The 22828-nt window shown below is 40.2% G+C and overlaps 1 protein-coding gene across 5 annotated transcripts in view; it reads left to right on the forward strand.

The window, feature by feature from the left end:
* Positions 1 to 22828, forward strand: part of LOC121491101 (phosphodiesterase 4D interacting protein) — a 183433-nt gene that overhangs the window by 40256 nt on the left and 120349 nt on the right. For 3 of the 5 annotated variants that reach the window (XM_041755549.1, XM_041755551.1, XM_041755554.1), the window contains exon 1: positions 4852 to 5182. In XM_041755549.1, coding sequence (XP_041611483.1) covers positions 5042 to 5182 — 141 coding nt within the window. In that variant the 5' untranslated portion in view covers positions 4852 to 5041. Of the gene's footprint in view, positions 1 to 4850; positions 5183 to 22828 lie in introns of those variants that run through there. The other 2 variants (XM_041755555.1, XM_041755550.1) reach the window with 2 other exon arrangements.

The following is a 22828-nucleotide window of genomic DNA, read 5'->3' on the forward strand; positions in this document are numbered from 1 at the left end:
AGTTACACTTTTAAATAGGGTGGTCACTTCCTTGTGGCAGTGGTGTTTGACCAAAGACCTAAAGAATGTGAGGAAGAGAATGAGCAGATATCTAGAGAGAGAGAGAGCATACCATACAGAAGGATCAGCAAGCCCCAAAACCCTAAGGAAGGAAGATGCTGGTTGTTTTTGAGAAGGAACAAAGTGAACCATGTGGCTGGAGCAAAGTGTGTAGGGGGAGAGTAGTAGGAAAAAGGGAAAAGACAGGGCATGGAGCCAGGCTCCAGATTCTGTAGGGCTTTGGGCCTTATAGGCTAATGAAACCTATCATTTCACTCTAAATTTGATGAAAAAACAGTGGGGGCTTACAGCAGAGGTGTAATCGGATGTGTTTTAAAGGGTCACTGTGGCTGCTGTGCTAAGAATACACACTATAGGGGAGCAAGGGTGGGAGCAGGGAGACCAGTTACAGGGGCTATTCAAATAATTTAATGGCATGATCAATCACAGTGTCTTGGGCCACAGTAGTAGAGGTGACAATGCTGTGGTAGTAGATGGATTCTCTCTATATAGAAAGTAGAAATATGATTTACAGACAGATGAGATGATGTGTATGAGAAAGAAGAGTCAAGAATAGCTCAAAAGGTTTTGGCCCAAACAACTGCAAATATTGAGTTGTTACCAATTGAAATGGGATCCACCAGGGAAGGAACATGTGTGCTGAGAAAGATCAGGAGTTCTGTTTCAGATGCCACAAGTATAACAAGTTTATATTCAAGTGGACATTTCTACTAGGTAGTTAGATACAGATTGGCCTTCAGGAGAGAGGTCTAGATGGGCAAATAAACTTAGAAATTTTCTACATTGACCATGCTAGCAAATACAGTCTCTTTGGAGCTATTAAAACAAACCTTTCCATATTATTGGAAAATTGTGAGAATAATATAAGCAAGCTAGCCCCTATCTAACATATCAGCAAAAAATAAAAAATATATGGAGCACTTACCTATTCATTAATTCACAAATATTTAGGGACTGCTTCCTAAACTATGCAGTGAGAGTGCCAACATACCTAATATGCCTTGTCAGCCCTGAAAATACTCTAGTGTAGTTGAGGTGATTCTAAGCAAGCTGTGACTCCACAAGGGGATGAATGCCACTGGAGAGGGCTTCTTGGCTGTTGTGGGAACTGAAGGAATAGAGAAAGACGTATGAATTATTGACCCTTTCCTTGGGCAGCTCACAGACATAAACACACGAAAAGTTAAATAGCTCTAAAAGGTGAAAATAATCCCTCAAGATGACAGACAAGCAATGTCATGAGGCACCATATGAACACTTGCCAAATGTTGATATTTGCCTTAGGAGTTCAGAGGAGGGAGACATCTTTCTGGGCTGGGGTAACAGAGAAGATTTTGTTTGGTTGGGATTGGAACTTGGATTTGAAAAAAAGAGGCGGTGTTTCTCGAGGGGATGTGATAGCACTTTCCTTTATTCTAAGAGTGATGAGATGCCTGTGAAGGGTTTTAAGTAAGGGAGATGTCAGGATAAGATTTGAATTTTGAAAACATTACTCTGGCTATAATATGGAGAACAGATGGCTGGAGTAAAGTCTGGCAGACGGGACAGACTGTTGCAAAAGTCTTTGCTATGAGAATGGAGCATTCAAGTTGAGCTACCTAGCAAAGAGTGGGATATGTTGGGCTAGATCTTGGGGGAGAGGACTCAGGTGAAGGTTTGGGGTTGGGGGTTGTTTGGGAGGCTGTAGTGATAACCCTAAAAGTGGATAAAATCCCTGAAGGAGAAAGTATGGAGAAAAAAAAAAACATCAGAAGGGGAAGAAATAACTGTTGTTTAAGTACTCACTTTAGGGAACTGGCAAAAAAAAAAAAACAAAAAAAAAAAAACACACACACACAGAAAAAAGGCCAGAGAGATAGAAAAGCAAGGTATCACTGGGCATAAGATGAAACAGGCATTTATGTGCAGAAAGTTGGGTAAGAATCCCTGCATTCATCTGCAATTTTACTTTCCATGAACTTTATTAAACTATCTTATGTGACAAAGGAATCTAAGTAGACATCGAAATCATGATTAAACACTAATCTGGAATCTGGCAGCCTGGTTCCCCTTGTGCAAAATGGTAGTAGATAGATAAGTAGATAATAAGTAGGTTATTTCCTCTAGGAGCTTAGATCAGAAAAGGGCCTTGAAAATCACCTACTTTCCAACCACTTCATTTTATAAATGAGGACACTTAGGCCTCTGGAGAAGTGCATTTCCAAGGTCATACAGCCATTTAGTAACAGAGCTCAGACCAGAAAAGGATCTTCTGAGTTTTTATTTAGACTTTGATCTTTCTCAATATCTCTAAGCCTAAATAACACTCTTGTTCTAAGAGCTCAGATTTAATGAAAAGAGCGAAATGAATTTTAAATTTTTTTTAGAAACGAGGAATATTTTGTCTTAAGTTACATCAATGGGAAGAAATGTGTTGCCCACTTCCAATCCAAATCTATTTGGGAGAATGCTCAGTTCTAATTATGCCCTCCTGAGGCTACTTTATTCACTGAAACTTTTTTTATCTTTCAAAGGGCAGTGCAAGTGCAACTCTTATTGAGGTTTGTTCTCATTGTTCCAGTAAGAATTAATCATTCTTTCTTCTGGATTCCCATAGACGCAGTGTTTTTCAAACTTCAGTATGAAACCTATTAGTGGGTCATGAAATCAACTCAGCAGGTCACTCCTAGGAAGAAAAATAGAATAGAAAAACACCAAGAGTACATCACACAAAGTGATGGTAACATTACTCTGTGAAACTTTTAACTTCAGTTACGTGTGTATGTGTGTGTGTGTGTGTGCATCCCGGATTGCAGTATAAAATGTAAAAAGTTGAATAATACAAGCTTGGAGGATTCTAGTGTCAAACATATCCCTACACCTATCTAGCCACCCAGCTCTTTGAGAGTTGTGACTATCTTCATCTTTTGTATCTGTCATGCCCAACATACTACCTGGTGGATACTCAGGAGATATTGATTAGAATTACTATGAAGAATTAAGATAGGGAATCCCTGGGTGGTTCAGTGGTTTGGCTCCTGCCTTTGGCCCAGGGCATGATCCTGGAGTCCCAGGATCAAGTCCCACATCAGGCTCCCTGCATGAAGCCTGCTTCTCCCTCTGCCTGTGTCTCTGCCTCTCTCTCTCTCTCTTTCTCTCTCTCTCTCTCTTTCTCTCTGTGTGTGTGTGTTTCTTTCATGAATAAATAAATAAAAATCTTAAAAAGAAGATAGGATTAGAAGAATGAAGAGCAGTCAGGTTAGGGTAGAAGTGAGAACTTGATTTAAGTATAAAGTATATATATACTTGATTTAAGTATAAAGGTTTTAGGGGTGCCTGGGTGACTCAGTGGTTGAGCATCTGCCTTTGGCTCAGGTTGTGATCCCAGGGTCCTGGGATCGAGGCCCACATCAGGCTTCTGCTTCTCTCTCTGTCTCTCATGAATAAATAAATAAAATCTTAAAAAAAAAAGTACAAAGGTTTCAGTTTCCTTTAGTTGTTAATATTATTTTTTTTCAACCTGGTATTACTGGAACTAAGAACCCATGTTTCATATCTGTGCTGTGGTATGGTCTCCCAGTCACCTTCAATGTCCTGTGTGATGTGGTATAAATAATACTTCCTGCTAATGTTGCAGCTGTCATTCAAGGATCTTAAATTGCTTTATGAGCAGGATCTGGTGATGAGTGCCTGGCTTCACTTGGCAGGTGCCAGAGCTAAGAACCAGTGACTCGCTGAAATCTCTGGGCTCCAGACTGACGCCTCCCTCCCTCCCCCCTTCTCTCTCCCCTCAGCCTTCTCTTTCCCTCATCCCTTAGAGGAAGGAGCCTTTGACCCTGCCTCTTTGTGAGCTTGTCCTACCGGTAAACAGTTTGCAAGGATTCAGGAACTAGATTTACCCTTTCTTTGGGGGTGGCTCTGGTGTCTATGGGGGTGGGAGGCATATGGTAGTAAAGGCTATGTATTTAACTGCTTCAGGACTTGAAAAGTCCAGGGAGGAAAATTGGGAAGGAACCTATCAGAGGTGAGTTCTAGATCATCAAAGGAAATTGGAGAACCCTCCTGTTAATAGGTCGTCAAGATTTGCACCTGACAGAAAGGGGTATTTGATGTGTGGTCCCCATTTTGTGTGCATATGCTCTTACCTGTAGCAACCTGTTTATTGCTTTTGGCCACACTCCTTTGGTTTTTGTTTGCCTATTTTTTTTAAATTTATTTTATTTTAAAGATTTTATTTATTTGTTCATGAGAGACACACAGAGAGAGGCAGAAACACAGGCAGAGGGAGAAGCAGTCTCCATGCAGGGAGCCTGACATGGGATTCCATCCCGGGTCTCCAGGATCATGCCCTGGGCTGAAGGCCACGCTAAACCACTGACCGGGCAGCTCACCTATTTTTTTTTGAATAAACTCTATCCCCATTGTGGGGCTGAAACTCAGGATCCTGAGATCAAGAGTCAAATCCTCTACCGACTGAGCCAGCTAGGTGTTCCTGCCCGTCCTTTGGATTTTATTGTGCACATCAGCCACCAGAAACTGAAGTGCTCACTCACACACAGCCCTGCATTTGGTTTTGTGCAAGGCCACTATCACCTTGAAGTACTCCCATTCCCCATTTCCTGGAAGCTTCCAGGGGGCCGTTCTTTCTCTTTTCCAAGAAACTGTTAACTGTCTACAGTTGGGCCTGAGAGGCTTGGGGAGGGTGACAGCCGAGTCCTGGCTTGGAGTCGGGTTACACCACTTGTGTCTGAGTTCACGCAGCATGTTCCTCTGTCAGGGATTCCGCAAATATCTCCCGGAGGTAAAAAAGGAAAGTGCGCTGCGCTCCAGCACCCAGAGCAGCGAGCCCGGTCCCAGGTCCCCGAGAAAGCCCCAGCCACCGAGATCATGTCGCCATAGCCTCAGCAGCGTCCCAGCGGCTCACTTGATGCCGCGCTGCAGCCGCACTATGTACCTAGGGTGAGGGGCGACTGGGCATGCTGCTCCCCATGGGCTGCCCACCATGTCTAATGGATATCGCACTCTGTCCCAGCATCTCAATGACCTGAAGAAGGAGAACTTCAGCCTCAAGCTGCGCATCTATTTCCTGGAGGAACGCATGCAGCAGAAGTATGAGGCCAGCCGGGAGGACATCTACAAGCGGGTGAGTGCAGGCGCTGCGCGCTGTCAGGGGCCAGAGGCTGGTGGCCCACCCACTGGTCTCCAGGCCCTTCCACCCTGCCCTCCGGAGGTGCTGACTAGGGAGGGTGGCGGCTTCCACGCCAGGTGACCGTGGACAAGCCCATCTCACCTCTCCTGTGTCTGTCTTGTACCTTTCTTGTATATAAAGACAGAGGGGGCTGGATTCAGTCCCAGGCTCTCAAACTCTGCTCTGGAACTGCTCAGAACGATCATGTTTAGGGACCGGTTTAAAATGTAGATTCCCTGCCTTTACCCCCAGGGATTCTGATTTAGTACTGCAAGGCAAGGGGAGCTGGAAAATTTGCATTTTCTTAGAGTTTATTTTTTAGTAATTGGGCTGGATCTCAGGACTCCAAGAGGCGCAGGTTCTTATGACTACTCCCGCCAGGTGCCTCCTGGAAATTTGCATTTTTAAAAGCCCCAGAGGTGAGTGTGAAGCAGGTAATTTCCAGAGCATAGGTTTCAGCTAGAGAAGGGCCCCCTCTAGCTCTATTTCAGTGGAGGCAGAGAAGGAACAGATGGAGCAAAGGGAAGGGACTGAGCATGGTTCTGTTCCCTGAGAAATCCGTGTTTGGTTTTGAAGATGATTTTATGCAGACAGTGTTTAAAGACCCAATCTTAGGCATTTTCAGGCTTTTAGAACTAGTTCACCTAAGAATGAAGAAAAGAGTGCTGATGGCAAGAGGGGTGGGGGGCGGGTAGCACTTCTCCGAAAGAGAGAGCTGTCTTGGTTGATGGGTGAGTGATTGGGGTGGGGAAGGAAGAGGGAAGGGTTTGGCTGAGGGAAGGGTGAGATGAGACAGCACCTTGGTAAGAGGACACAAAACTTTAGGATGAAGCTTCTTTCCTAACCGGTTACCACAGCATTCTTAGTGTTTCCTCAGCCTTCTTAGTGTCTGGGCAAACTCTAAAGTGGCCCAAGTGACCTGGAGCTGGTGGCCTCTGATTTTTTTTTTTTTTTCAGAGCTTCTAAATCTCCAGCTGTTTACACCAGAAGACTATACAAATATTATCATTGTCTATGTGCCCTGTCCTGTCGAGAAGGTTGGGAAGCTTTTGTAGGCTGCTAGATAATAGGTTGGATCAGAGGAATAACTGGTGTCTTTGAAACCCATTTATTTGGTAAATTCAATTAATGTGGTCAGCTAAATCTGGGAGGTTTAGCCCTGTTTTCTTCCTGAAATTGGTCCAGACTCACTTATCATCTCTTCTGTGGCTATAGAGTGAGCAGCCCTGAATGGAATTGCTGGGGGTCAAGGTCAAGGATGAGAATTGGTAATGCAGAGAGATTGAGGGTGGGATGAATGGCAGTCTTTGCCTCAGGGTAGGAATAGTGAATGGATTTGTTCATTGTGCAGAGGGAGGAACATTTTTCATTAACTGTCTCCAAAACAGGGCAGAAGGAAGGGGCAGTGTCTTAGATAATTTAAAGGAAAGGGTTTTTTTTTCCTTGCTTAAATCAACTGCTTAAGTCTTTTGGTCTCATCTTCTGCTCTGCACTGACTAACAAGACAGTCCTCAGGAACATTTTGGGTGGGGTGTGGGAGGGTACAGTTACTCTCCTAGCGGAGTGTGGTTGAGAAGATTCTAGAGGGGTGGGGTGGAGTGTAGTCACAGGACATTGTCACATGCAGAGGTGCTAACCCTTTTATTAGCTCAGTATTGCCAGTAAGCCCTATCTCTTCCTCGTACCAAGTAGTCAGGCACCTACTGATAATCATATGATTTAAGGAATCTCAAAATACTGTATCCCCTCCTTTCCCTTTTTTACCATCATACACTCATCTCATCTAGCTGTTATTCAGGAAGCGCTGAAGTTTTAAGTTAAAATGTTCTTTATATTTGGGAAGCAAAACACATAAAGCCATCATCAATCATTAATATCATAGTTGAAATTAGTTTATCACACTATATATTGATGAGGGATTTATAGAAACAAGGGCATTTCTATTTTGATGGAAGGCTTCACCCCAGCTGGAGCCCTGGACAACTGGGGGACCTAGGCAAGTTAACATTTCTTTTTTTTTTTTTTTTTTTTTAATTTTTTTTTTTAAATTTTTTTTTTTATTTTTTATTTATTTATGATAGTCACAGAGAGAGAAAGAGAGAGAGGCAGAGACATAGGCAGAGGGAGAAGCAGGCTCCATGCACCGGGAGCCTGACGTGGGACTCGATCCCGGGTCTCCAGGATCGCGCCCTGGGCCAAAGGCAAGCGCCAAACCGCTGCGCCACCCAGGGATCCCCGCAAGTTAACATTTCTGAGTCTGTGACAGCCCCTGTAGAACTGGCACTAATAATACTGCACAACTCCATAGGCACTGAAGATTATTTGTTGAGTATGAATAAATAGAAGCCATAAAAATTAAACAAGAAAACATAGCACCTTGTGAACTTCATAGCTTCATAAGTATATGAAGGGGAAGTAGTTATATACATTTACTGGTAGTAACAGTTATTATGAGTTTTAAAATGAGAAAGAGAAAAAATAAAAAAATAAATAAATAAAATGAGAAAGAGGTTTGGCTCTTTTATCCTCACCCTCAGATATTCCCATGAATATGCCTTACGTTCCTTCTTGGTCACACTGAGATTCCACAAAGTTAGGACAATGAATTAGAAGCAATGTGGGTAAAGAGACATGCAGGATGACATACAGTGCATCACACAGTAAGTCAGGTGGTTCAGATATGAATTTAGAGCCCTATTTTGTGACCAAACTTAGCTTGATATTTCTTTAGCAGTGGAAGGACACTTATAGTGTCCATATAGTAAAAACATTAAACCATACCCAGCTGAGTCAGAATCCACACTAACTTGGGTGCTGGATGCATGGTTCTTTAAATAAACCCAATGTTCGTGAAACATATGTAATGTAAGTCTCCTGTGAATAGTAATTATTTTATCATTTCACATATTTTTGGTACAGCAGACTTGTTGAGATATTTTACTAAAAAGTGAAATATTACTGTCATAATGAGAGACAATCAAGCATTTCACCATGACAACTGTAGGCAAGGGAAATATGAGAAACTTCAGGAGAAAAAGACTTGTGGGAGCTTCAATCTTCCTGTCTCCATGTGGCAAGTCCTCAGGTAGTTAAGTGAGGGAGAGACTAAAATAGATATAATCCTTAATTGTAATGGCAGCTACAAGGATGTTTAATTATATGAGAAGTTGTAAAAGAGAACTATGTGCAAAACTAGAGAAATCACCTTCAAAGCAAGTAAATTTAGCACAGGAGTTAAGGGTTTCTCTTCGAGCTGTTCAGAGAAGTCAGAAATAATCTTAAAACTCGTACTACTTATGGATTAATAAAATAGTATTAAATTATTCATAAAAATCGGTTCTATGAGATGGAGGCTCTTCTGTTGAGTGTTATCCTTTAAACTTCAATTTCTGTAAGCAATTTTAAAAGAAACCACATGGGAAGAGGCTGCTTACCTTCAGCACAAATAAAATAGGGAATATTTAGGTACCACTGCCCCCTCTTGGTAGCAAATATTAATTGTAGGTTCAGCTTTTGTGGGAAGCCAGTTTTGAGGGTCTAAAGCAGGGAAAGGAGAAACCACTGCAGGGCTTATAGCTCCTGATTCTGGAGCAGTTAGGTGAGAAAATGCTGTAAGTGGTCCACAGCTGAGTATGGCCCACTCTTGGGGAGACTGGCTTGTGAGCATTTCTGGACTGCAGCTGTTCTGGTAAATAATTGGGTGGCAACTTGGCTGACTTCCTGGTTGTTGTTGATTATCTAATCCTGCATCTTCTCATGATAGCTGAGTGTGCTGCCACTGGAAATATGCCCAACCCTGGAATTTATGAAATCCACTGCTGTGTGGTAAACATCCAGTCCCCATACAGCACACAAAACCATCAGCTGTGTTTTGCCCCATGATGACTACTTACATGTTAAACTTCTGTGAATTTATTATTACCCAAGGTTTTTTTTAAAAATGTTTTTATTTAATTTAATTTAATTTAATTTAATTTAATTTATTTTATTTTATTTTATTTTATTTTAGAGAGAGCAAGTAGGTAGAAGTGCAGAGAGAATCTTTAAGCAGACTCCCCTGCTGACTGGGGAGTCCAATGTGGGGGCTTGATCTCATGATTCATGAGATCACGACCTGAGCTGAAACCAATAGTTGGATACTTAACCAACTGAGCCATGCAGGCGCCTCCCTAAGTTTTGTTTTAAAAAAAATTTAAGGTTTCCTGTTAAGAATGGAAATTTAGAATCTGACAGGGCCAGATCCAATAACAAAACCATCACTAAAAACTGAATGCTGTCATCCTGGACCAGGTAGAGTCAATGTTTAGATATGACATTATCCATATTAGAAGGTTAAAGTGGTTTTGGCCTTTAGACAGGAGTTGAAAGTTGTATTTCATTGTGTGTTGCCCTTACACTGCCTGACTTCCTTGAACCGTGCTTTCTTACCTTTGAGATTGGATGGTATTTCTCCTGAGCAAACTTTGAAGCTTATACATAGCATAATTCTGTAACAGGTTTTTAAAATCATGATAAATGGCCTATTAACTTTGCTTGCCTCCTAAATTTTCATCATTTCTACTATTCTGTGATCACTGGGCATAGTAGTTAAGAGATGAACTCAGTAGACCTGAGACAGAATCTTGGTTCTATCACTTGCTACCTGCATTAATTTGGGAAAATACTATAATTTCTCTGAGCTGAAGTGGGCATTATAATAGTACCTATCTTATAGGATCTGAGGGAGGATTAAATGAGCCAATTAATTGAAATCAGTACAATGCCAATCATATAGTAAGCCCTGAAGAAATATTTGCCATTATTGTGATAAGTTGAAAGACGACAACATTATCCAGATAAGTCTAATTATTGGATAAGTCCAATCGATTTTTATGTTAAGTCAGTTTTTCTCCTCAGCAATGGATTTGGGACCATTTGTCCCAATTCTCCATTTTAGTTTGACCATAAATAAATAACATAATATAATCGAAGTGTCCCTATTGCAACAAGTCTACTGTCATCCTCAAATACAAATGTTCCTTCAAAGAGAATAAATAAGAAAGGCTAGGTTTGTTAAATTTGTTTTTTAAAATAAAATATTTTATTTAATAATAGTACAAAGTCCTTTACTTTCACAAAAATTAATTGACTATGATTGGTTGTAATTCAAAAATGTTTATCATCTTGATTTAATACTTTGTAATATATCTTGATCTGTTTCTTAATTCATTTTTTTAAAGATTTATTTATTGATTTTAGAGAGGGAGTGGGGGTGGGGGTGGGGGCAGAGGGAGAGGGAGAATCTCAACCAGACTCCACACTGAGCGCAGAGCCTAATGTGGGTAGGCCTCAATCTCATGACCCTGAGATCACAACCCAAGCCAAAACCAAGAGTTGGACGCTTAACTGACTGCACCACCCAGGACCCCCTTATTTTTCTGTTTTTTAAGAACTTTTTAAAAAACTGAGATATAGTTGACATATAACAGTATATTCATTTCAGATGTACAACATAATGATTTGATATATGCATATATTGCAACAATGATCACCACAATAAGTCTAGTTAATATCTATTACCACACATGGTTGCTAAAATATTTTTTTCTTGTGATGAGAGATTTTAAGATCTATTCTCTTTGTTAAATTTCTTTTTGGTTTACTGACTGATTTTCTTTAGTCCTAGCCTGAGTTTTTTCGGCTTTGGGCAATGTGATGAGTAACAGTCTACGTGCAGCCTTACTGTGCTAAGCAGCCAAAAGTTCAGTGAAGTCCAAGAAACTCCTTTGGGCTATACAATTTAGGAACTTTGAACCAATCTATTACAGCAAGACTAATATCTTTGAGGGATATCAAAATGTAGGTACACAACTCTTGGACTCAATCAGAAGACCTGAATTCTGAATCTATATAGTCCTTGCTACATGTCCTTGGCCATGCCGATAACTTCTTTGAGCCTTTGTTTCCTAAAATAGAGGCCTGAATTCCTGCCCTGCCCTCCTCCCCATATGCAAATATGTTTTAATGTGTTAGATGTTAAGTCAGTATAAAGGACTACCATCCTGCACACCTGGAGACATATGCTAGAACATGGATGCACCTTCTCAGGTTATTGCCTAAAGTGATCATGCAGTTGCTATTGTGCAACGAATGGTTTTCTTCCTATATTTAACAGAGTGGGCTCCTGTTTTCTTTTTATAGTTTAGTAAACCTTTAAAACCTTGTTTAGTTAGCTGCTAAGGCTTTTATCTCCCTCTATGTTTTATTTACATCAAGTCTAGGAAATGTGTATAATAGGGAAGGGAGAAATAGAAGTAAAGATAAGAGAAATCAGGATGACTTTGTTCAAACTATTTTTTATTTCATTATTTTTTGCTTTAAAGATGTTATTTATTTGAAAGTGAGAAAGAGAGAGCGAGAGCCAGCATGAGCAGAGAGGGAGAAGCAGATTCCTTGCTGAACAGGGACTTGATCTCAGGACCCTGGCATCATGACCCGAGCTTAAGGCACATGCTTAACTAACTGAGCCACATAGGAACCTGGCCAAACTATTTTTAAATAGTTTTCTGGAGGGATGCCTGCGCGGCTCAGTGGTTGAGCATCTGCCTTTGGTTCAGGTTGTAATCCCGGGGTCCTGGGATCAAGTCCCGCATTGGGCTCCTCTCAGGGAGCCTGCTTCTCCCTCTGCATATGTCTCTGCCTCTCTGTGTATCTCTCATGAATAAATAAATAAAATCTTTAAATAAACAAATAGTTCTCTGGAAGCCTGGTGTGAACATAGCCCATGTGTGCCTGTGTCTATATACATTGTATGTATGATTCCTCATTCTCTGCATTCTGAGGTCTATGACGGCACTCTTATCTATTTGCTCTTCTTTTTGAGAGTAGAAGTAGGTAGAAAGTACAGAGACTTCATCATTAAATAGTTGTAACTGGCATTTGTGTTCTTAGTTTAAAAAATGTTTAATCTTCACAGCTATTAGGGTAACTGCTATAAAAACAAAACAAAGAAATAAACTGGAAAATAACATATGTTGGCCAGGGTGTGGAAAACTGTAGCACTGTGTATACCCAAGAAGCTCCTCTGGAAAATAGCATGATGATTCCTAAAAAAATGAAACAGAATTGTTATATGATCCAGCAAGTACACTTCTAGGTATAGACCTGAAAGAAGAGAAAGCAGGGACTCAACCAGATATTTTTTTCACCCATGTTCATAGCAACGTTATTCACAATAGCCAAAGGGTAGCAGCAGCTTGAAATGTCCATTGACAGATGGACAGACAAAATGTGGTACACACATGCAATGGAATATTGTTCAGCCCAAAAAAGGAAAGAAATTCTGACACATGTTACAACACGGATGAACTTTGAGGACATTATGCTAAGTAAAGTAAACCAGTTACAAAAGAACAGCTATTATATGGTTCCACTTACATGAGGTGCCTAGAGTGGTTCAATTCATAGAGACAAAGAGTAGAAAGTGGTTGCCAGGGGCTGGGGGGAGGGTGTGGAAAGGGAGTTCTTGATTAATGGGTACAGTCAGTTGGGGAAGAAGTTCTGGAGATGGATAGTTGCACCATATGAATGTATTTAATGCCATTGGGTTGTATGCTTAAAAATGGCTAAAATGGTAAATTTTATATTGTGTATATTTTACTACAATAAAAAAATTTTAAGCAACTTTCCCATAGCTGTTATAGTTACTTTAAAATATCATGGAAGCTTTGACCAAAAACAACTTGTTTTTTTGTTTTTGCTTAATACAACTTTTCTCATTTTTAAATTTTATTTATTTATTTATTTGAGAGGAAGAGAGCACGCATACATGAGAGAGGGGAGGGAGAGGAAGAGGGAAAGAATCCCAAGAGGACTCTGTGCTGAGAGCAGAGTCCCATGTGGGGCTTGATCTCAAGACCCGGAGATCACGTAAGCTGAAACCAAGAGTCTGATGCCCAACCAACTGAGCCATCCAGGTGCCCCGAATTTTGTCTCTCTCTCTCTTTTAAAAAAAAAAAAAATTTAAAAGATTTTATTTATTTATTTATTTATTTATTTATTTATTTATTCACGAGAATATACAGAGAGAGAGAGAGGCAGAGACACAAGCAGAGGGAGAAGCAGGCTCCATGCAGGGAGCCTGACGTGGAACTCGATCCGGGTCTCCAGGATCACGCCCCGGACTGAAGGCGGCCCTAAACCGCTGAGCGACCTGGGCTGCCCAACTTTTCTCATTTTTAAGAGCTTTTAATTAGAAGTCATAATACTTCTCGCCTGTTGGGAAAGAGAACATTTTTTCTTTGAATATTTAAGACTTTTTCTTCCAATCACTAGAAAATAAATCTGAAACTAAATTCTGGAGTCTAATTTAATTCTATTCCTTTTCTAACTATCTTAACTATGTCTACAAAATTTATATTTCTGCATAAACTTAGAAAGTTATTTCCTCTTCCTATTGGTTATGTACATCTAAGTTTATATACTGATAGAAATAGCATGATACAATTGAAAGAATAAACATTCTAAATTCCTATCTCAAAGGTTTCCCTTGTTCGCATTATCACCTTGGCCATTCTTTTACTTGTGTTTACACTCATTCATTCATTCATTCATTCATTCATTCATTCAAGCATCTATTGACTATCTATTATATGCCAGCAACTGTGCCAGTGAAAGATATCAAATAAATAAAAACAGCATAATAAAGGCTACCATAGGGGTACCTGGGTGGCTCTACTGGTTCGGTGTCTACCTTTGGCTCAGGTCATGATCTCAGGGTCCTGGGATCGAGCCCACATTAGGCCCCCAGCTCAGCAGGTAGTCTGTTTCTCCCTCACCCTCTGCCCTTCCCTCCTGCTCTTGTGCTCTCTTAAATAAATAAATAAATAAATAAATAAATAAATAAATAAATAATGTAAGTAAGTAAATAAATAAATAAATAAAATCTTTAAAAATAAAGTGTACCATAGAGGCATGTAAGATTGCTATAAGTCCTAAGAATGACAAAATCCACCAGGAAAGTCTTCTAAGTGTGTGAAGTTTGAATTGAATCTTAAAAAGACACAACAATGAGGAAAAGCATTTTAGAAAGAAGGAACATCATATACAAGGGCACAAAGTGATGAAAAAGCATTTTGTGTTTGGAATATTCCAAGTCATTCTGTAGGGCTAGAACATGGTATTAAGGGCTTGTGGCAGGATTAAGATGAGATTGTAAAGTTAAATCATGGAGAGTTTTGTATTTATCCATTTCCTCATTTTTTAAAAGATTTTATTTATTTATTTATTTGATAGAGAGTGAGCAAGTGCATAAGTAGGGGGAGAAGGAGAGGAACAAGTAGACTCCCTGCTGAGCAGGGAGCCTAATGCAGGGCTAGATACCAGGACCTTGACATCATGACCTGAGCCAAAGGCAGATGCTTAACCTATTGAGCCACCAGGAGCCCCTCCATTTGCTCATTAATCAACATTAATTGGGTGCCTACTATATTCTGAGTACTATGCTGGAATTTGAGGCTTCGAAGATGAGTAAAGGTCAAGTGATAAATAAGAGTGTGGTAAAAAGCAGTAAGAGAGATGTATACAAAGTATAAGGAATTGAAATGAAGCATCTCTAACCCAACTGAATAGAATACATAGATGGAAGGAAAATCTACAAAGGATTCTTTGAGGAAATGAAGCCTAAGCTTTGTCTTCAAAGAAGAGTGATCATTAGTCAGTGGATGGTGAGCTGGAAAGAAAGGGTTTTTGCCAGAAGCAAATACCAAAGGCAAGAAATCACATAGTATGCATGGAGAATTATAAGTGGTTTTGTGTTGCTAAATTTAAGTGCTAGACACAGAATGAGGCTGAAGAGTATGTGGGACATAATTCTTTGTGTTGTTTTAAGACTATTCTGAGGATGGTAAGGAGCCATTGATGGGCTTAAACATCAGGGAACGCAATAGATCCTTCTGGTGGTTGAGGAAGATGGACTCAAGGAAGATAAGGCAGTAAGTCAGCAGGACAGACTAAATAAGAGATGTTGAGGGCCATGGGGAATAGGAATAGAGGGGAGGGAACTGATCTGTGAAATATGTGGGATGTGAAATATCTGTAGGACCTGGTGACGGATGGGATGGGAAAATTGAGAAAGACATTAAGAAGACTGTCAGGTTCCTGACTAAAACAAATCACTTTTTCTCACCATCCACTGACTAATGATCACTCTTCTTTGAAGACAAAGCTTAGGCTTCATTTCCTCAAAGAATCCTTTGTAGATTTTCCTTCCATCTATGTATTCTATTCCAGTTGGGTTAGAGATGCTTCATTTCAATGTATAAAATGAGTGGGCTGAACTGGGATGGTCACTGACATCCCTCTCAGCACTGAATTTCATGGTGCTGAGCAGTCTCTTCGGGTACTCTCACCAACATAGATCTCCCACTCTCTCAGCTCCTCTGATGCCTTTTCAGTAAAGGAGGTGCCAGCAGAGCTGAGATGGCTTTAACACTGCCAGCCAATGTCAGGGAAATCTAGTGCTGTTACCAGGTAGCTGGAGTTATAATTAGCCCAGTTGCTAGGGAAAAACTGAGATTCTGTAAGCATGGACTGCCAGAAACAGCTTTTCCCTACTTGATGAATTTGCTTGTTTGTGGGAACAAAGTGGATATGGATGAAGTGTTTTGAATGTGCTTTTGGAGAATTCCATTTTTGCCTAGAGTATATAGGATATGTTAAAAGCAAAAAAATAGGTTTGAGCTGGGGCTCATTGTCATCTTGTCTGTGGTAGGAAGAGTGGGCACAAATATATCGGGATGGCTGGAAAGAGGCTTATTTTCACCTGAATGGAGATAAACAAGAACACAGAATCTCAGTTTGGAGTTAGGGAAGATCTAAGAGATAATTTATATAACCTCTTTTCTTTCTTTTTTGAATTATCATTTTATTAGAGAACCAAAAAATCCACTTATACTTTATAAAAATGATTTTTTCAATAAAAGCAAAATTAATAAATAGCCAATGTACAGTATAATAGAGAAAGCTTATTAACATATAACATGCTAGAGAGCAGTTTTTCTTTATTTTTGTTTTTATTCCTTCCCCTAAGGCCCCCCAGGGCAGTTATTCAATTGCTACTATGGATGAGACACTGTAAGAAATTACAGAAAATTTTGAGAATTATAAGCATAAACTATTAACAAAACATTTTGTTGACAAGAATAATTTTTAATAGTAAAAATCATTCTATATTTAGAAACTAAAAGTAATATGATTAATAAAAAAATTTTGGATACTGTGATTTGTCTCCCCAGATTGATTTATCTGTAAAATCAATGTAATTCCAATAATAATTTTTTAAATCAAGCATAATTAACATACAGTGTTATATTACTTTCAGGTGTAAAATGTAATGATTGATCTATGCATTTCTCAGTGTTTATCAAGATAAGTATACTCTTAATCTCCTTTATATATTTCACCCATCCCTCCACCCATCTCCTCTCTGGCAACCACATTTGTCCTCTGTATTTAAGAGTTGTTTTTTAAAAAAAAAAGTTTTTTATGTCTTTTTTTTCTTCGTTTGTTTCTTAAATTCCACATATAAGTGAAGTCATGTGGTATTTGTTGTTCTCTGATTGATTTATTTCATGTAACATTATCTTTTAGATCTATCCATTTGTTGCAAATGGCAAGATTTCATTCTTTTTATGGCTGAGTAATATTCCAGTGTGTGTGTGTGTGTGTGTGTGTGTGTGTGTGTGTGTACACTGCTTCTTTTTATCTATTCATTTATAGATGGACACTTAGGCTGCTTCCATATTTTGGCTATTGTAAATAATGCTGCAATAAATAAACAGCATTTTTATTCCCTAAAATAAGTTTTATTTTTTAAATTATTTTATTTTATTTATTTTATTTCAGGCAGCCCTGGTGGCGCAGCGGTTTAGCGCCGCCTGCAGCCCAGGGCGTGATCCTAGAGACCTTGGATCAAGTCCCACGTCAGGCTCTCTGCATGGAGCCTGTTTCTCCCTCTGCCTGTGTCTCTGCCTCTCTCTCTCTCTGCATCTCTATGAATAAATAAATAAATAATCTTAAAAAAAATAAATCTTATTTATTTTATTTCCAAAATTTATTTTTGAGATATGGAAACTGAGGCTCAGAATAGTAAAGTCACTTGCCTATGGTCACAGAAAAAACTACTAATGAAGTTGAGACTAGAATCCAGGAGGCCTTGCTACCTGTCCGGGCATTTGCAGTGACTTCCTTGGTTTTCAACATAATTCAAGGGATTTATATACTTGTCAAAAATTTAGACTTTCTTCCTCTTTGCACTACTGGGCTAAAATAGAATGTTACACAGCAGAAACTGGAGCAATTCACAGACAAGTGATTCTCTGTCCGTACTCTGTGTGTACGGCCAAAAGAAAATATTTATTCCCTCAGCCTATATACCTCTTCCCCAGGAGTTTCATTTGTGTTTCCAAAGGCCATTATGAACTTTTTTTTTTTTTTTTTTTTGCTCTGCTTCCTCCTCTTGGCCTTTGCTCATGTAAGCAAGTTCAACTTCACAGAGAAATGGGGCTCTGTTATACATGGAGAAGGTGCACGGTGGAGGCTGATGCAGACTGGAAAGGAGCCCGCCCTATCATGTTAAATAGCAGCTAATCCACCCACACACCAAAAGGCAGTGCTCCCACACTTGGTACATGCCGTTCTGTGGAAAGCCAGTAATAGTCAGGTGGCTTTTTGCCAAGTAGCTTTAGACCAGACTTTGAGCTACACAGGGCAGTTACCATCTCTGTTATTTGGAAACTTGGCTTGGAGAGGTTGGGACAAATGAAAGACACTGGCTGCCTTGTAATGCCAGCTTTTCATCTCCCAACCTCATGCAAGGCCCTGCTGCCATGAAGGGCAGGAAGCCATCTCTACACACACAGTGCTTTAGAAAGCCTGCATGGAGGCTTGATGGGGAAGCCCTCCTCTAAGCCCCTGGGTAAGTGGAAGGGCCAAAAATAAGTGAATCCTTCTAGGGCACTTTTTAGATGGGTTTCAGAGCTTCTCTGATGCTACCCCTCTCAGGGATATACCAGCAGGCCTCCCTATCCAGATTCTCTCTAGTCTAGTGAGTAAATACTAAATATAAACACAAACCTCGTCCTGCCCATCTACTACAACTCAGCTGAGGACAAGGTTGCTGTCACTCCACCCCAGAGTCAGGAACTTCTGTGTCTAGAGCTGGACCCTAGGGTCTTCCTATACAGAAATCAAATGAGGATAGTGGACCTCAGGAGCTCAGAAGTGCAGATCTCTTAAAGGTGGGGAGCAGTCTCCATTCTAAGTCTTCTTTCTCGCCCATCCCTTCCAGGCTGTGGGATTGTAGAGAAGCCCAGCTTGCTGCCTTTACAGCCCCAGACAACCCAGGCAGAGTCAGGATAGCAGTAACTGGGGTAAGAGCAGAGGGGTTCCTTCAGCTACAGAAAGGTTGGTTTTGCGGGGGCCATATAGGGGAGCTAGTCTGAATCGCTACAGTTAGAGGGCGGTAATATTGATTGAACTGGAACTCCACCTGAGGCATTCTCTACCCTCACTTGGCCCTCAACTACTAACTTCCTACTTTCTCTCTCTCCTCTTTCCAAAATCTGTTTCCCCCTTCTTCTTCAAGGTATCAGAGTATGTCACCAATGCCTAAGGGTCTTAATATAAGATGGAGAAATCAAAGTGGTCATGAGAAAAACAACCTGTGGACTCCTCCACTATTTCTAGGTTACTTATCTCTAGGAGAGTTTCTCTTCCCAGGTTTTGTCCCGCCTCTGGTGTCAATGTTTCCCCCAAATTTTGGCTCTTTCTGTCCTTCTTTGTCCCCTATCCTCTATCCCCTTTCCTTAAACTCATACATACACATGGAAAATAAATGCTAAGTGCTTCCCATTTAAGCCCAAGGGAGGAAGAAGATGTCCATTTAGTGTTTACCACATGCCAGGCACCATTCTCTGCATTTTACACATATTTTAATCTCAACCATATTATAGCTCTAGGAAGTTGGTGTCTTGTCCCCATTTTTCACAGAACCAGATTAGCCATTATTAGCCTCTGGCAGTATACCTGGTATCCCAGCAGCTACATGGCCTGATTCTTCAGTTAATAAGCAAAGCATTGGCGCATTCTTCAGAATTTAAAGTTAGTCACTCTTTCAAATGCAAATGATGCCTTTTAGTGAATAACTCTACATTGTATTAAGGACTGACCAAAGAGAAAAGGAGCTGTAGTAAAATGATATCTATTTTCATAGTGGCTTTCACCAAGATTGTGGCAGGAAGAGGTAGCATTGTCTCACTGGTATATCTACACTAAAAGGCAGCATTGACCTCATTTTTGTTTGTGAAACAGGTGCAAATTGCTATGTGGAATGTAATAGAAACCAGGCTGTCCTTATCCCTGTACACTGTCCTGTCAGACTTGTGCTGACTCTGATATGGGACTCCAGGAGTTCAGAGGAAATTACAAAAATGAGCCTTATAAGAAAAAGACAATGGAATTGGAATTTTTAATTTGGGGAAGAACAGACTCAGAGATAAGCTAACAGTAGATTTGAGATGTGTCAGTATGTGACATTATGGTGATTAGTTGTGCTCTGTTTCTTCTGACAATTAGAATAGGTTGATCCTAGTTGAAACCTAAGCATTTAGGGCTCATTCATTTAAAGCTATTTATTGAACACATGCACTATGTTCCAGATGCTATTGGAGGTGATTGGAATATGTATCAATGAGCAGAAAAGACTATCATTCCTACCCTCATGGAATTTGTATTCTGGCATGAGAAGCCAGACAATGAACAGTAAATATTATAAATAAATAAAATATGTACAATATTAGAAAGTAATAAGCTCTCTTGGGGGAAGAAAAGAAAAAGGTAGAGCAGGGTAAAGGGGTCAAAAAGTGTGAGAGCAGATTACAGTATTAAAAAGTGGTGGTGGGGAGCGTCTTCGTGGCTCAGTCAGTTAAGCGTCTGGCTTTGGCTCAGGTCATGATCCCGAGGTCCTGGAATCAAAGGCCAAGTCTGGCTCCCTGCTCAGTGGGAAGTCTGCTTCTCCCTCTCACCCCCTACTTGCGCTCTCTCTCTCTCTCAAAAGAAAAAAAAAAAAGTGGTCAAAGGAAGCCATTTTTAGAAAGTGATTTTAAAAACACATGCATTTTTATCATCTCATCGTTTTATGTGTGTCAGCAGTAAGGGCAGGACTTCACTGAGTTCTGTGCTCAGTTTTACTAGGCTACAACCAAAATATTGGCAAGGCCAAGTTCTCATCTAAAGGCTTGACTAGGGAAGAATCAGCTTTCTGAAGTCATTTGGGTTCTTAGCAGAATTCATTTCCTTGTGGTGATAGGACTAAGGGTCCTGGATTCTTGCTGGGTGTTAGCTAGAGCCTGCTCACAGTTCCTTGAAGCCACCTCTATTCCTTGCCATGTGAGGTTTCCTCATATGGCCACTTCTTTCATCAAGTCAACAGGCTCTAGAGCAAGTCTGCTAGCAAAATGGAGTCTTAAAACTTAACATTGTCATAGGAGTGACATTCTGTCACCTTTGACATGTTTTATTGGTTAGAAGCAAATAACACATCTTGCTCATACTCAAGGGGAAGAGATTATGCAAAGGTATGAATACCAGGAGGCAGGGATACTAGGGAACCATGTTAGTCTTTCCAATTGCCCCACTTATTTTGCAGAGAGAAGATGAAAAAGGAAGCAAATAAACATATTAGTGGCCAACAGAGGAAGATTTGTTACTGTGTTTTACCCTCACAACATTTATAGTTCTCAAGGCTGACCTGAAGCAATGAAGGCATCCCAGATTCGTGGTCTCTGCTGAGCTCTTTGCTTACCTTTTTGTACTTGGCTGTTTGCATTGCCACTCTTATCATTTCTGTTTTCCTTTGATCTTTTGTTTAAATCAATTGTGTAAAGTGTATAGTTTGGTGAATTTGAATAAATGTATATATCCATGCCGCAATCACCTCACAGTTGAGATGTAAAACATTTCCATCACCCCATAAAGTTGTTTTATGTCCCATTGCTGCCAATCCCCTGCAGGAAGCCATCGATCTGCTTTCTGTCTATAGCTTAGTTTTGCTATTTTAGAATTTCATGTAAATGGAATAGTACAGTGTAGATTCTGGTATTGGACTTACGGTTTTGAGGTTTATCCATGTTGTTATGTCAATAGCTCATCTCTTTTTATTGGTGAGTAGTATTCCATTGTATGAATAGAATGCAATTTGTTTATCCATTCACCTGTTATTGAATGTATGTGTTGTGTCCAGTGATAGGCTATTATGAATTAAGGTGCTATGAAATTTCATGTCCAAGTTTTGTTTTATTTCTCCTGGGTGAATACCCAGTAGTGGAAATGTTAGGTCACATAAGTCAGGTCAATTGTGGCCTAAGCAGATGGAAGGATGGAGTTGCCATAATTGAAATATAGGGAAGGCTATGTATAGAGCAGGTTTGAGGGTGGAGAGTGGGAATTAATTTGGGACATTTTGTGTTTGAGATATTTGTTGAACATTTCCAGTGGCAATATCAAGTAAGCAGTTGAGCATATAAGTCTGGAGTTCTGGATAAAGGGTTGTGCTGGAGATATAGGTATTGAAGGAATCAGCATATAGTTGGTATTTAAAGCCATGAAACTGGATGAGATCACCAAGGGAGTCTGATCTAACAAGGGGGAGGAGAAAAAGACCAAAGGTCCAAAGCCCTGGGTCACTCTAACATTGACACTTGAGACAAAGGAAGGAGAACCAACAAAGGAGAAAGAGAAGGTACAACCGGTGAAATGGTATGAAAACCAGGTGAGTCTGGAGTTGTGGAAGCCAAATAAAGGAAGTGTGTAGTGGAAGAGGGAGGGAGCAACCTTATGAAATGCTGATGGTAGTCAAGTAATATGACGACTGAGAATTAACCTTTGGATTTAACAACATGAATGCCCCCCTGTGATCTTGATCATAAAGTCATTTTGGTGGACTGGTGGAGGCAAAAGCCTGATTGCATTAGTTTAAAAAAAAAAAAAAAGAACAGGAGGAGCCCAGTCAGTGAGTACTACTGAGTATGTTGAGGACCTTTGTTGCAAAGGAGAGCAAAGAAACAGGACAGTAACTAGTAACAGTGTGGGGTCCATAGAAGATTTTTTAAAAGATAGATAAATAATAGCCACTTATATACCAACAGAATTGTCCAGTAGAAAGTGAAATATTGGTAGAGGAAAGAGGGGAGACTTTCTGGATAGAATTTTTATTAGTAGATAGAATGAGACTTAATGCGTAGGTGGGAGTTTTGGCTTTAGACAGGAGTATGAACAGTTGATCTGTGATCACAAGTGCAAATACAAATGTGAGCGCAGATGCTGATGGATGGCTAGATGTGATGGTAGGTGATTGTCAGAGTTTTCTTCCAGTTTTTTCAGTATCCTTAATGAAATAGGAAGCAAGCTTGGTTCTCACACTATGTATTTGCAAATATGTTCCTGGAGTGAGTCACTCCCCCTCATGTGTGCTCATTCTTGCTGACACATCCTTGTTCACACCTGAAACACCTGTATCCTTTTTTCTCTGCTTCTCCAAACTCTACTCAGGTTTCAGAGTCCAAC

Source organism: Vulpes lagopus, chromosome 5 (genome assembly GCF_018345385.1).
Source record: "Vulpes lagopus strain Blue_001 chromosome 5, ASM1834538v1, whole genome shotgun sequence".
In the NCBI taxonomy this organism is placed as follows: domain Eukaryota; kingdom Metazoa; phylum Chordata; class Mammalia; order Carnivora; family Canidae; genus Vulpes; species Vulpes lagopus.